At 35.0% G+C, this 14072-nt stretch overlaps 1 protein-coding gene across 6 annotated transcripts in view; it reads right to left on the bottom strand.

Moving 5' to 3' along the window:
• The window catches only part of FAF1 (Fas associated factor 1), a 503750-nt gene that overhangs the window by 85603 nt on the left and 404075 nt on the right, over positions 1 to 14072 (bottom strand). For all 6 annotated transcript variants that reach the window (XM_078073166.1, XM_078073168.1, XM_078073169.1 and 3 more), the window contains 2 exons: positions 7908 to 8044; positions 3737 to 3825 (listed from right to left, as the gene is read on the bottom strand). In XM_078073166.1, coding sequence (XP_077929292.1) covers positions 3737 to 3825; positions 7908 to 8044 — 226 coding nt within the window. The remainder of the gene's footprint in view (positions 1 to 3736; positions 3826 to 7907; positions 8045 to 14072) is intronic.

The following is a 14072-nucleotide window of genomic DNA, read 5'->3' as shown; positions in this document are numbered from 1 at the left end:
AATTATATTTCAAAAAGAAGAAAAGATCAATGAAACTAAGAGCTGATTTTTTAAAAAAGATAAAATTAACAAGCCTTTCGCTAGACTGACCAAGAAAAAAAAGAGGGCTCAAATAAATAAAATCAGAAATGAGAGAAGAGATATTACAATTCATAGCACAGAAATACAAAGGACTGTAAGAGACTACTATGAACCATTATATGCCAATACGCAAATACATTAGATCATTTAAGAAGAAATGGATCAATTCCTTGAAACATACAACCTAACAAGACTAAATCAGGAAGAAATAGAAAATCTGGAAAGAAGTAATCCTTGTACCTATGATACTGAGGATTCTAAATAAGTTAAGTGTTGAATGGATGAACAAAGAAATGAATGAAATAATAAACAGATTAGGAACTAAGTATCATAAACTCTTAGTAATCAGAGGTTTCTGGATTACTAACGGCGAAAGAAAATAGGGCATATGAAAATAATTGAATCTATTTACATGTTAGAAAGTATCTACTGTTTGGAACCAGGCTGTAAGCATAAACAGATTCTAAATGTTCTGATTCTAAATAGAGTCTACATGTTCTGATTCTAAATAGGCTACCATCATGTAGTGATATTTGCCAATAAGCCTACATTGTGGCAAAGTACCTCTGTCCCCAAGACTGAGCCCAGTGCTATACACTTGATAGATGCTCAGTTAACATTTAAAAAACCAAACTAATACCACTAATGAAAATGTCTGTGAATAAAGCTATATTGGCAGTTCTATCAAAAACAAGAGGCTCATATAATGTATACTTCCTGATTAGAAATAGAATAATTAGTGATATAAAGGTTAGTCCATTCTGGGCTATTAAAGAATCATTCAGAGTATGAATGTTTGGGCTTGGTTCTATTTAATAAAAACGCTGTATAATATAAGTATCCCTGGTTGCACTAATACAGTGGAATCACTGAAGTGATGGATGTAACTGAACCAAAGTTAAGTTTATATAAATTCAGGCCTAGGAAGCCATTCTCCAAACCTGTTTATGAATTTGATTTTCATTGCAAGCTTCAGGTAAAGTGTTACTGGAAATTTTTTTGAAGAGTAAAGGCAAATTCACAATTACAAGGGACAGTGTTTCTTGTCACATACTCAGCAGATACCAAATCCATTAGGATCTACACATAGTCCAAAACAAGTCTTTGAACCTAGAAAGGCTTTTCTTAGGAACTTTACTTATGCACTGAATGATAACTTTCATGAAGACACTCTAAAAACAAAGAGAAATCCTTACCTCTTGCAGTTAAATTTCAATAAAAATTTCAATTAATATGGAGCCTTGGATTTTCCCTGTAACCCTCATATTAAATTTTGTGCTCAGTATTAAAGGAATTAAAGTCAATTTCTTTACCAACGAATTACGAGGAACACAAATTAAGATGAAAGAATGAACTGGGAATATGCATGCAAATATTGTGCATTCATATTATTATACAGCATAATCTGTAAATCTAGTACTAATGAGACTCAAGATTTAAATGGCTGAAGAATGTGTTTAGTGAATTATTGTCAATCAATGCCTCTATTCCAGGATAAACGTAATCTTGAATGGCAACACACCTATTATTACAAATTCCTAAGTAAGTACAGTACTTCATTATTTCAAAATGTCACTGTCAATTTATAGAGTAACAGATAAACATCTTTCCACCATATACCTGATTACCTTTTCTTTGAGTAAATGAAACACTGACTATTAAGGAAAATTACAAACATCATTTTTCCCGCAATAAAAGAAACCTAATGTGTATAAAACTCTAAACTAGTTACAGCACTCTAAGTTTTCATATTTGTTAATATGGACACATCAGGTTTTATACCACTGCAATCAAGAATTATTTTTTTCAAGTAACATTATTTCATATGAATTCTTCCCAAGTATTAATTTATTCAATCATTTAATAAAAATTTACTGAGTAGCTACTTTGTCCTAGGTACACTGTTAGAAGATACAGTTATAAATGTGAATATGATACAACTCTGGCTCTTAAACTCAGTCTAACAGAAGAAAGAGACAAGCAAGTAAGGTAAAATACAATAGTTCTACCTTATATTAAAATTGTCTATATGTTTTCCACTTGCAATAGCCAATGGGTATTATATTGAAAACACTCACTATAGCTGGAAACTTTTCATCATTGCTCAGAAATCAAACTCTCCCTACTTGTCCATGAAAAATTTCTTTCAGTTAAAAATATCAGGAAGGACAATTTAAGAAATACCTGTGAACTGAGCATCTTAAATTAACAAATGCTAACATGTGTTTCATATTTTATCTTTAGGCTAGTCTCCAAATCCGGAAATTTTTTGACCGATAGAGCACTAATAGTTACTTGAGATTATTATAGGTCCTACTAGTTGTGTGATCTTGGGTAAATTAACTTAACTCCCCCCTTTTTTTAAAGATTTTATTTATTTATTTGACAGAGAGAGACACAGCGAGAGAGGGAACACAAGCAGGGGGAGGGAGAGAGGGAGAAGCAGGCTTCCCGTGGAGTAGGGAGCCCGATGCGGGGCTAGATCCCAGGACCCTGGGGGATCATGACCTGAGCCAAAGGCAGACGCTTAACCACTGAGCCACCCAGGCGCCCCTAACCCTTTTGATTCTGTTTTCTCACCTGAAAAGTGGAGATAATATAGTACCAATCTGTGCTAGACTATCTCCCATTTGCCCCTCAGTATCCATGCTCCACCTAGCTTTTTGCCCAGGGAGGTTCTCTCACCTTTGAGCATACAGGTTAGGTAGGTAATATTAGCAAAAGATCAGAGTATGGAAGGAAGGTAAAGCTATTCCCTGGTTTCCTCCCTAACAGGTCACCAAGTGCTGGCTATATTCCTCTATCAGATATAGTCCTCTCGATATACCACCCTCTCCAAGGCCTTTAGGCCGACAGGTGGTAATGGCTCCCTTTAGCCCTAGAGTCGGTACTATCCACTGCTGACTTCCATAAACCCTGCCCTTACCTTTATAAACAGTGCTCTTGTTTTATAAACTGTTCTCATATAAACCAGTTTGAAAGTGCCATGTGTTTTCTGCCAGAACTCTGTGTGACTCATATACAACCTCATGGGGTTGTTTTGAGATCACATGAGATAATATATGTAAAGTGCTTAGCTCAGTGCTTCGCACATTATAAATATTCAGTAAGAGTTGAGTACTATTGTCATGATCAATATTGCTGTTATTATTATTTTATTTGAGGTTCCACACTCATGCCATCTATACCAACTGAATATATTCAGGAGACTGAGAAATTCAGAATTCTGGAGATCTTTTACTAATTCTCACAGTGCTTCAAAAATGTAAAATGTGTTTATTGCTAATCAACCTCAATATTTAAAAGAGTAAGAGGATCCTGAAAGTGAGTGAAAAAACCACATAGTGCACAGGATTTCCTGGACTGTCGTTTCTTTTGTAAATATGCTTCAGAATTCATTTCCTGCAAATTGACCTCCTGCCACCACTCCAAATCTAACAAGTATAAATGTCCATAAAATTAAACAAATTGTTGGGTCTTGGGGTCATGAAAAGAATGGACTGAAAGGTAAACTCAATGGCATAAAAGTCCTTGGTTAATCTGGAAATGCATCTTCATCATACTTATTTATCAATCATGACATAGGCAAGCGTCTCCTTTTGACAAATTATTTCATCAAAATCCTATTAAAGGTCTACTTAACCTTTCATCTTACCTCATCCTTTATATCTTCCTGTTGTTGGGCCGTGAAGATCTCCATTGCAGCCATGAGTCTCATCATTAACTCATCCACTGTCGTGTTACCTAGCAACACATGGAGATTGCCAAATTTCACATTAGTAAAGTTATTATAAAATGGAAAAGTCATTCTAGAATTAATCAGTAAGGAACAGCTACAGTCTAATAAAAATGACAGACTACTATGCTAGTATCTGTTAAAATACTTTCATATTTTCATTGATAAGTTTCATATGTTCACTGTGAAAGAGTAAAGCAGTATATAGGCAGTTGAAATTTCAAATACAGTAGATTTGAAGGAACCATCTGTTAATGAGAAAGATTTTCAGCTCTATGAAGAACAATGTCCAAGTAATGAGAATCAAAAGTTCTTTCAAGTTACAGAAACATATCTACTTAAAAATACTAGCAACAACTACCATTTGTTTATATGCCAGTAATTAGGCTAAGCACTTTATATATATTACCTCATTTAACCTGCACAACAATTCTTTGAAGGTATCATTAGGATTCTGACTTTAAAGAGAGGGAAAAATGAGGCCTTGAGAGCTGGAGTAGGCTGTGCAATCAAGGTCAGGCTGATTAAGTGGTGGGACAAGAATTTGAAACTAAACGAGTGACTCAAAAGCCTGTTCTCTTTGCCACCTCAATACACTATTTAGAATTATCTCCTATCATTAAAAATTCTTTGGTGAAGCAGATAGTAATTCATTTTCTAAAAAAACTGAGTTCTTTTTTTGCCCAGTTGATATTTTTCTCTTGCAGCTGCTTTCAAATGACTATACTATAAACTTTATGAGTATTTATTTATTTATTTTTAAGTTTTCATTTTAATTCCAGTTAGTTACCATACAATGTTATATTGGTTTTATGAGAGTATTAAAATGTTTGATTTTCCTTAATGTTATTTTATTCCCTGTCCAAGGCCATAACAAACCTATAGCAGATATATGCTATTTCCTGAATGCATTCTCCTGTTGCTTGCTTTTGATACATCTACAACAGAGAAATCCATAGAGATATAGCAATTCTTCTCTTCTTTCAAGACTATGGGCAAAGAACCCATCTTCCTTCAGGGCCTGAGCAGAGGTCTTCCTGTCCCATTGATGAAATAGGACAAGTAGTATCCTTGTTGGTGTTATTTTGGAGTAGGGCTGGACTAACATTGTCTTTCAATGGTCTGTTTCTCAATTTTCCTTATGACCACTGGCAGCATGTTAGGGAGCATGTGTGGTCCTCAACAAAAAAAATCATGGTACTGAGAAAGCAGAACTAGTTTTGTAGTCATAGTTCTAACTCTAGTTCCGCTACTTACAAACCATATGATCTCTAGTACCTAGAAATTGCCTAGCATGTGACAAGGGCTTAATAAATATTCACTTAGTAAATGAATAAATAAGTGAATGAGTGACTGACTATAGCTCTCTAAGGATCAATTCCCTTCGCAGTAAAATGAAGATGATACTACCTCTGTATATAGGACACACGATCACTGGTAGTTATTATGAATAGATATAACAAATGGCAAAAAGTTTAGGAGTACCTTCAATGTAGATTTGGACACTGGGCAAATCTTTGAGTTTCCCTTTCTTTCTTTTTTTTTTTATTGTTTAAATTCTTTTTTTTTCTTTATTATGTTATGTTAATCACATACATTACATCATTAGTTTTTGATGTAGTGTTCCATGATTCATTGTTTGCGTATAACACCCAGGGCTCCATGCAGTACGTGCCCTCTTTAATACCCATCACCAGGCTAACCCATCCCCCCACACCCCCCTCCCCTCTAGAACCCTCAGTTTGTTTCTCAGAGTTCATAGTCTCTCATGGTTAATGAAGGGGGGGAAATTGGAGGGGGAGACGAACTGCAGTGGTTTTCAAACTTCTGTTTTTAGAACTTGTTTATACCCTTAGCAACTACTGAGATCCTGAAATAAGTTTTATGTGGGTTATTTTTATCAACATTTACTGTGTTAGAAATTAAAGCTGAAATACTTAAAACATATTTATCAATTCATTAAAAGTAACAATACTAAACCCATTACATGTTTATAAATACAAGATTTTTATGAAAAATGGCTCTATGTTCCATAGGGAAAAGTCTAGTGAGAAGAATGGTATTGTTTTCACATTTTTGCAAATGTTTTTAACGTCTGGCTTAATAGAACATAACCGGATTCTCACATCTACTTCTATATTAAACCAGTTACAGTATGTTGTCTTATGCGTTAGCTGAAATTTATGAAGCAAATCTGGCCTCACATAGATATATAGTTGAAAAAGGGAGGAGTATTGTAATAAATAATTATAAATATTCTTTGATACACCCGAACTGACAAGTGGAAGTTTCTTCAAGTATGTGAAGAATTTGAAACCATTAATGAACTTTTTGTACTTTGCTATATTAAGATCCACTGACCTATCTCACTCTCTGAATGGATCTTTTACCTGTGCATTATTTTATAACATCATGCACTGGTCATGTGGAAAATACTGGTTTACTAACTTAAGCATTTATCTTCAATGTTGACTTAACTATATGATATCAAAAAAATCATATTAACATTACAGCTGATGTCATCAGAAAATTATTTAAGCTGTCAATCTTATGGTGGAGGATATAACATTTTGCTTAAAAGCTCAAATTTTATCATTGGCAACAAGTACTGTCAGTTCTCTTTTCTTGAAGTGATAGACTCACTTTGTTCATTCTGTAGAAAATGTTTGCCAAATACCCAGGCTATCTAAGTATAGTTTGTCTGTCAGTTATTTTCAAGTAAAAGTGATGTTCTCTAAGAAAAAATGACTAGTAGTTCAGCTCAAGCAACCACACAAGTGCTTTTCTTTGAGACTACCTTTGTACTCTGAAATGCAGCAGAAACGCATTCTCCATACCTCTTATTGTATCACACAAACTATAAAAAGGGTTAAAATTTAATAAAATAATTTTTTAATTGCACATAATGGAGGTAAAGAATATGACTACTAGTATAGTTTTGGTCATGACCATGATTGTGTGAAGGTGCCAATAGTTTTACACAACACTGATTTTGTGCCACCAGTGCAAATGTCAACACAGTAAAAAAAATGGAAAAGTCTTTTTACTGTCATGAAAATAATTTGACCTCATGGATCCACTGAAAGGGTCTAGAGGACCTCCAGAACCATGGACCATATTTTGAGAACCACTATTATAATATTGCCTCTGACAGGGAAAACAGGAATGAAATATTATTTTCATTATCCATTTACCCTATGCAATTCATTCCCCCTGCAGATCTTCTTTAGCACTGTTTATGAAACTCAATGCTCTAGTTACAGAGCAAACATAAAATACCAGAGGTTTTATTTTGAGTTTTAAAGGCACTAGAATTTACATCACATACCCCCATCATATTATCTGCTATAGAACTTTTGACTTAAATAGGGTTTGTAAAAATAAAGTATCTCAAACACAAGCTTTATCTTGGGGCCCTTGAAACATCTTTTTCCCTGGGGCATAGAAAAGATATACTGTTTTCAATTTAAGCTGTGCTATAAATAAGGTAATATTTTATAATAATCCTTGGTGTTTATCAGTAACAGTAAAAAAAATCATTCACTTTTTTTGTTTGTAAAGAATATGTAATGCGATTACATTCATAGGCATCCTATAGCTTCACGCCTTAGCGCTGCATCCTAGACACAAATTCACACAATTAAGGGGAAACAACTACAACTGTGTGAACAATTAATTTGCAATATCCAGTCACTGGATTTTCTAGATAACTGAAGTTAAGCATTTCTTTCAACTAATCAACATTACAGAAAGAAATCAATACATGTATAAGAAATGTCATATTTGACAACTGATTATGACTTGATTGCTAGTTTAGAGAACTTAGCAATTCTGAACATTTAACATGATTATGCTCTGTCCAAAGGGCTGTGCAACTTTATTAAGAAATTTCTGTTAGATTTTCATGCAGCATATTTTATTTTTCATAGATCCTATACTTTTTGAAGATGTTCTTCTTTAGGATATTCTATGTTTGAAAATACAAAGATGTGCACCCATATAGAGAATTACAGCAACTTTGATGGTAAATATTATAATGTTATCACATACACAAGAAGACACTCTACTCCCCTTGTGACATGTACTTTACCTTGTATCACATTTAACACTTCATTAGATGATCGCTTTCCCATAATAATCAGAAAAAGTGGAAACTGATCTGTTTTTTGAGTCCGAATGGTTTGTGCAACAACACTGCCAAAATGTCTATTGCACATTGTCAGAAATCTAAAATGAGACAAAAGCCAAAGTAAATTTCATTTCAGAGTTTAATAAATTTACTAGTACCCCAACAGAAAACTCACTATTTTACTAATTATGTTAGTAATAATTAGATAGCCTGTCTGATATCAATATATAAAATCTTGCTATATTGAGTTTCCAACTACATCTTAAATGATATAGAAATGACTATCACATAGAAAGGCAGGCAGCACACCCTAAATGGTGTCTGGGGCTGACAGCATAGGATTCTTAGTCTTAAACGTTTCAAGCTATATTGACCTAGACGATGAGAAAAACAAACAAACTGAATTTTAAGAGGAAATAATTTCTTAAATAGGACAAATATTGTATGGTACAAAGTTAAGTTGACTGGCAGCATCCTAGTCTAAACAGGATTTAGCAACATTTTCACAAGTCTTTAGAATCAAGAATTGTACTTTAGAATTGTGTTTTCTCCAGTAGTAGCAGGTCTTCTGGTTTCATACTTACCATGGGATAAAAATAATAATTCTAAGCTTTTGACCAAAAAAAGCTCAGAGATATTAGCATACTGAAGTCTAGCATTAGTATTCTTAACACGATCTGGAATAAATGAAAAAACTGATAAAGCTTTTCTCTTCTATTAGAGGACTGTTTGAAATTAGCATTTCTTTCAAGAGAAAAGGGTAGCTTATGATATGTTTTCAGATCTGATGGTAAAAAGTAAATGTCATAATAATAATGAATTATGAAAGACCAAATGCAAATATAGAATGCTTTAATAAGATCCAATTTAATAAAGTCTGTAAAAATAATGGACTTTTAATAACACAGGTCACAAAAGGCAAAACAGTGGAAATTCTGGGGACTAGCCACTGGTACTGGCTTATTAATTCTTAATTATGTTCATGAAAGGCAACTTAAATCGTGTGTTTTCTTATGCCTTATGATAATATTTTAGGTAACAACTCCTCTGAAATGTATGTTCTAGCTGATGAGCAAAATCCTGTTGTCACATGCATTAGAAGGTAAATCTATTTGAAAAGACAAACGGCATGAAAATGTCATGTGCTCAGATTCATTTGATAACCAAATTCAAAACAGAATCAAACCTCTTAATTTTTAAAGCCAATATATCTCTTGTCTATAGAAATTCATTCCAGAAATTTAGGCTGAATTCTCCATAAAACCTGTGCTGTGACTATAAAAGTAGACCATGTTAAGGACCACTAGAACTGTCAGCAAGAGTGTCAAGACAAGTTAGCACCACCGCAATAAGTTCATTGGGAGGCGGTTTCATATTTACATTTAGAGCAGCAATAACCAGACCTCATGGCAATTTGAAATGACAAGGCCCTAAGAAATCCATTGTTGGCCATATCAGTGCTCCCATGAAAATTCAGATCTTCACATTCCAGAACTATTACACGATAAAAGGTGCTCAAGCAGCCTAAGCCTCTAGTACCAAATTTCATACCCATATAGCTTTAATTCATCAATAGAGATGTGTAGATCAGGACACTAGAAAGTTAGGATCTCATTTTTCTTTCTGCTCTTACGAAAATATTTGAAGTCTATCTTGATCCTGATTTGATCACTGTTGACCTCTGAATTTAAAGATGTCAAAAAACAGTTGGAATGTCATTCCCTACAAAAGGGAGAAAATACGTCCTTGTTGCTTTCACACCAATGGATTAAGTGGATATCACACAGTAGATGCCCATCACAGTACTAGCCTCACAAGTGATATTAAATACTACCTAAACAGGGTACCCCCAAAAAATGAAGGAAAGAAAGAGAGATGGAGGCAGGCAGGCAGGCAGACTGGCTAGCTTAATGGTTTAAAGAATTCAATTTCAAGGTAATTTTGCCCAGAAATTGTGTACTTCCCAAATTGTCTTTTTATGAAAATGAGCTAGGAGGAAAAATAATTATGAAAATATAGGTATCTTATTAGGTTTAAATTAATATACAACCCAAATTTCAAAACTTCATAAAACATATTCAAGAGAGATACAGCCTTCAAAGGTACATTAGCTGTTCAATTAATTATAAAAAACAACAAAGTGATCAGTTTTTTGCCAGGTATTGGCAAGTCATTCTAATGTTTTGGAAGTAGCTGAGAAATACACAGGGATCCCGCAGCCAGTTGATGCTTCCTAGTGGCCTTAACTAACAATTTGTTCTAATCAAAGAGAGACTTTGTTAAAATTTTAATTAATCTAAATTAATCTTCCTAAGATCTGAATCATGTTTACTTTGAGATTTTCAAATTATAATCATTGAGAGCCTGTAGGGCCAATGGACAGCCCCAAATTACAAAATTCCTACTTATTAGTTCCTTCCATTACAATTTACAAGAACTTGACAATGCAGATACCAAATCTTTCTCATGGCTTGGGGGACTCTGCTTCTTCCTCTCAACATCATTCACAGCACGAAGTTATCATTCACAGCATACTACCAACTGCAAAAGTCCAGTTCAAAACCTTAGCACAAAAACAGACAAGGGAAAAACAAATTGTTTCAAGAGAAAAAATGTGGTTCTCATAACTGCATCATTGTCCTCCCTTTTAAAGAGACAAAAGTGTGCTGGTGCATCTAATGGCAGCACCAAACTTGTCAGTCCAACTGCATATGGTGTTCATGAGAATCAGGTGTCATGAAGGGATAATTGGTTTCCACAGCAACTGGATTCCTGCAATCTCAAAACCAAAAGGGGAAGCAATGGCAACTGTTCTGTGGCAAGGAGAAATGGCTTTGTTTTTTAATTATAAAAGATTTAAATAAATGAAACAACCTACTCATCATGTATCTATTTGAGAAGAGGGAATAAGTTGCCAAATCAACCCCCAAAACCAAAAGCTAAAGTGACAAATTTGAAAAGACAAAGAACAAACGCCCTCACTAAGAGGGTAAAGCGAAGGTGGGAGGAAGGGGGTTAGGGAGGAAGGGGAAGAAGAACGAAGGGTTGAGAAAATGAATGAAGAGAAAACAGTTAATCACAAATCAGGTACTATAAAGCAACTCATTGGTCCCTGGGAGCTGGGTGGTAGTAGTGGTGGTGGGGTTAGTGAGTGAGAAGTCTCAAACTTCTGCCTTGCTGAAGAAACAAAATATAGTTAGTAGCTCATATTCACCAGTTCTTATTATTAGAAATCTAAAATTAGAAAGATACAATCTTATCTTTTAATCTGAAGTTTGGGGAGAAAAACAAGCAGAACATCTAATGGCTAGCATATATTAATCATTAGTAAAATTTTCAGTCTCTGAAGCATAGATCTTTTCTATCTTGCTAATGGAAACCAGGATTACTAATAAATCAGATACGGGAAAAAGTAATCTCATTTTAATTCAAAACAGGATATAGTTTAGTTTCTTTCAAACTCATGATTAAACCAGTCACTGACTTTTATTAAGCTGTATTCCAACATAAAATATATACTAAAAGAAACAGCAAATTAGGCGGAGAGTGGTGAAAGTCCACAAACATTTACTGACTACCTACAATAAACCAGGTAATGTAAAAGGAGGCACATCTGATAAAAAATGGAAGCTGAAAACTGCTAATGACTGTGTGAGGCTTCCTGATTATTACATTTCAATATGACCTCCAAAGAAGCCTCGGATGCAAAATGGGAATAACACTTATTTTTAAAACACATATTCTTATAAGATACAAAAAGTTTACTCAGAATTATGCTCAAAATATGGTATGCCCTTAACATTGGTAGTTATTTTATTATTAACTGCATAATGATATTTAACATTTTTATCACAACTACTTTCAGGATTAAAATGATAGCTTATATCTATGGGCCAACACTGATATTTTGCATAGTAAGAACTGTTGACTAAAAAATATAGTCACTGGTTTTATATTCATTTAGAGAATAAAAGGGCAAGTATTAATATTTGGAAAATAAGAAAATACATGATGCTGCAGCTGTGATACTACAAACTTTACACATTTAAAAGTGGATATTACAGGCACAATACAGTTATATAGCTAAATGCAATCAGAATCTGCTTTTCCAAACAACTCATCTTTAATAAAAGAAAAATTAAAAAGTGGGTACAGAACTAAAATAACTATTTTTTAATTAAGAAGGCTCTTCCTCTTAAAACAGACCAAATTAGCAGTTTTTGCTATAGTAATAATCCTAGTTACTTATACATATTCATTCATGTGTCGAGGGTTTTTTTTATCATCAGCAGAAAAACCAGAACATAAGATAGAGAAAGGAACCTAGAGATCATCTACCTATCTAGCCAACACACAATTCTCCTTTCTTCCCCTTTTCCCTTTAATAGGAAAATTAAAGCCAAGGTTCTTTATTTTATTTTATTATGTTATGTTAGTCACCATACAGTATATCATTAGTTTTTGATGTAGTGTTCCATGATTCATTGTTTTTGTATAACACCCAGTGCTCCATGCAATTAAGGAGGCTTAATACCCATCACCGGGCTAACCCATCCCCCCACACTCCTCCCCTCAGTTTGTTTCTCAGAGTCCATAGTCTCTCATGGTTCGTCTCCTCCTCTGATTTCCACCCCTTCATTTTTCTCTTCCTTCTCCTAATGTCCTCCACGCTATTCCTTATGTTCCACAAATAAGTGACACCATATGATAATTGACTTTCTCTGCTTGACTTATTTCACTTAACATAATCTCCTCCAGTCCCATCCATGTTGATGTAAAAGTTGGGTATTCATCCTTTCTGATGGTTGAGTAATATTCCATTGTATATATGGACCACATCTTCTTTATCCATTCCTCTGTTGAAGGGCATCTCGGCTCTTTCCACAGTTTGGCTATTGTGGACATTGCTGCTATGAACATTGGGGTGCATATGGCCCTTCTTTTCACTACATCTGTGTCTTTGGGGTAAATACCCAGGAGTGCAATTGCTGGGTCATAGGGTAGCTCTATTTTTAATTTTTTGAGGAACCTCCACACTCTTTTCTAAAGTGGCTGTACCAACTTGCATTCCCACCAACAGTGTAAGAGGGTTTCCCTTTCTCTGCAACCTGTCCAACATTTGTTGTTTCTTGCCTTGTCAATATTTGCCATTCTAACTGGTGTAAGGTGGTATCTCAATGTGGTTTTGATTTGAATTTCCCTGATAAGCCAAGGTTCTTTAATGTGTGAAGTGACACTTACCAAGTTACTAGCACTGCTAAGCATACCAAAATCAGGCCAGCCAAAGAGTTTTGTCTCCTACCACAACATCATTTCTGTGAGTCTCCAACTGGTCACCTCATTTCTGGAGTTCCCACTGGGAATGACCTTCAGCATCCCTGGCACATGCCCCTTTGTCCTTTGAGGGTGGCTTTGATTTTTGGAAATAGTCTTACATCTGATTCAAACTGAGTTAGGTAAACAAGGTACATGACTAAGTTGGGAGACACTGACTTTATAGGCAGTGATCTTCAAACTTTAATGGCTTAGGAATCACCTAGGGAGTTAAAAAAAATTCTTTTTCAAGATAAATGAATGAATGAATTCATTTATTTATTTTGAGAGAGAGAGCATGCCAGCCCATGAGCAGGAAGGGCAGAGGGAGAGGGAGAGAGAATCTGAAGCAGACTCCACACTGAGCGCGGAGCCCAACATGGGGCTCGGTCTCATGATCCTGAAATCACGACCTGAGCCAAAACCAAGAGTTGGTCGCTTAACCAATTGCACCACCCTGGTGCCCCTAGGGAGTTTATTCTAAAAGGTAAGTTCCTCAGCCCCATCCCTCAGAGATTCTGATTCAGTAGATCTGGGGAAAGGCCCAGGAAATTGCCTGTTTTAATTAGCTGCCAACCCACCGAGGTGATTTTGATATAAGTGATCGATGGACCACACTGAGAAACACTGCTTTCAGGACACAGGACTGTTTTCCTTGTAAGGCTTTAAGCTGTCTCGGAATGCAATTCTTTAAGAAGTTGTCCCCAAAATATTTTGGGCAATAGCAGCTTCAGTGGAGCATATATCTACTCTCCCGAGGTGATGACCACATTGAAGATGTTAATTCTCACTTGCTTCATTTGTGTAGGTGAG

The sequence above is a fragment of the Halichoerus grypus genome, chromosome 5, assembly GCF_964656455.1.
Source record: "Halichoerus grypus chromosome 5, mHalGry1.hap1.1, whole genome shotgun sequence".
Classification (NCBI taxonomy): Eukaryota; Metazoa; Chordata; class Mammalia; order Carnivora; family Phocidae; genus Halichoerus; species Halichoerus grypus.
Note: the sequence above shows the minus strand (reverse complement) of the source record. Positions and strands in the feature narration are given on the sequence as shown.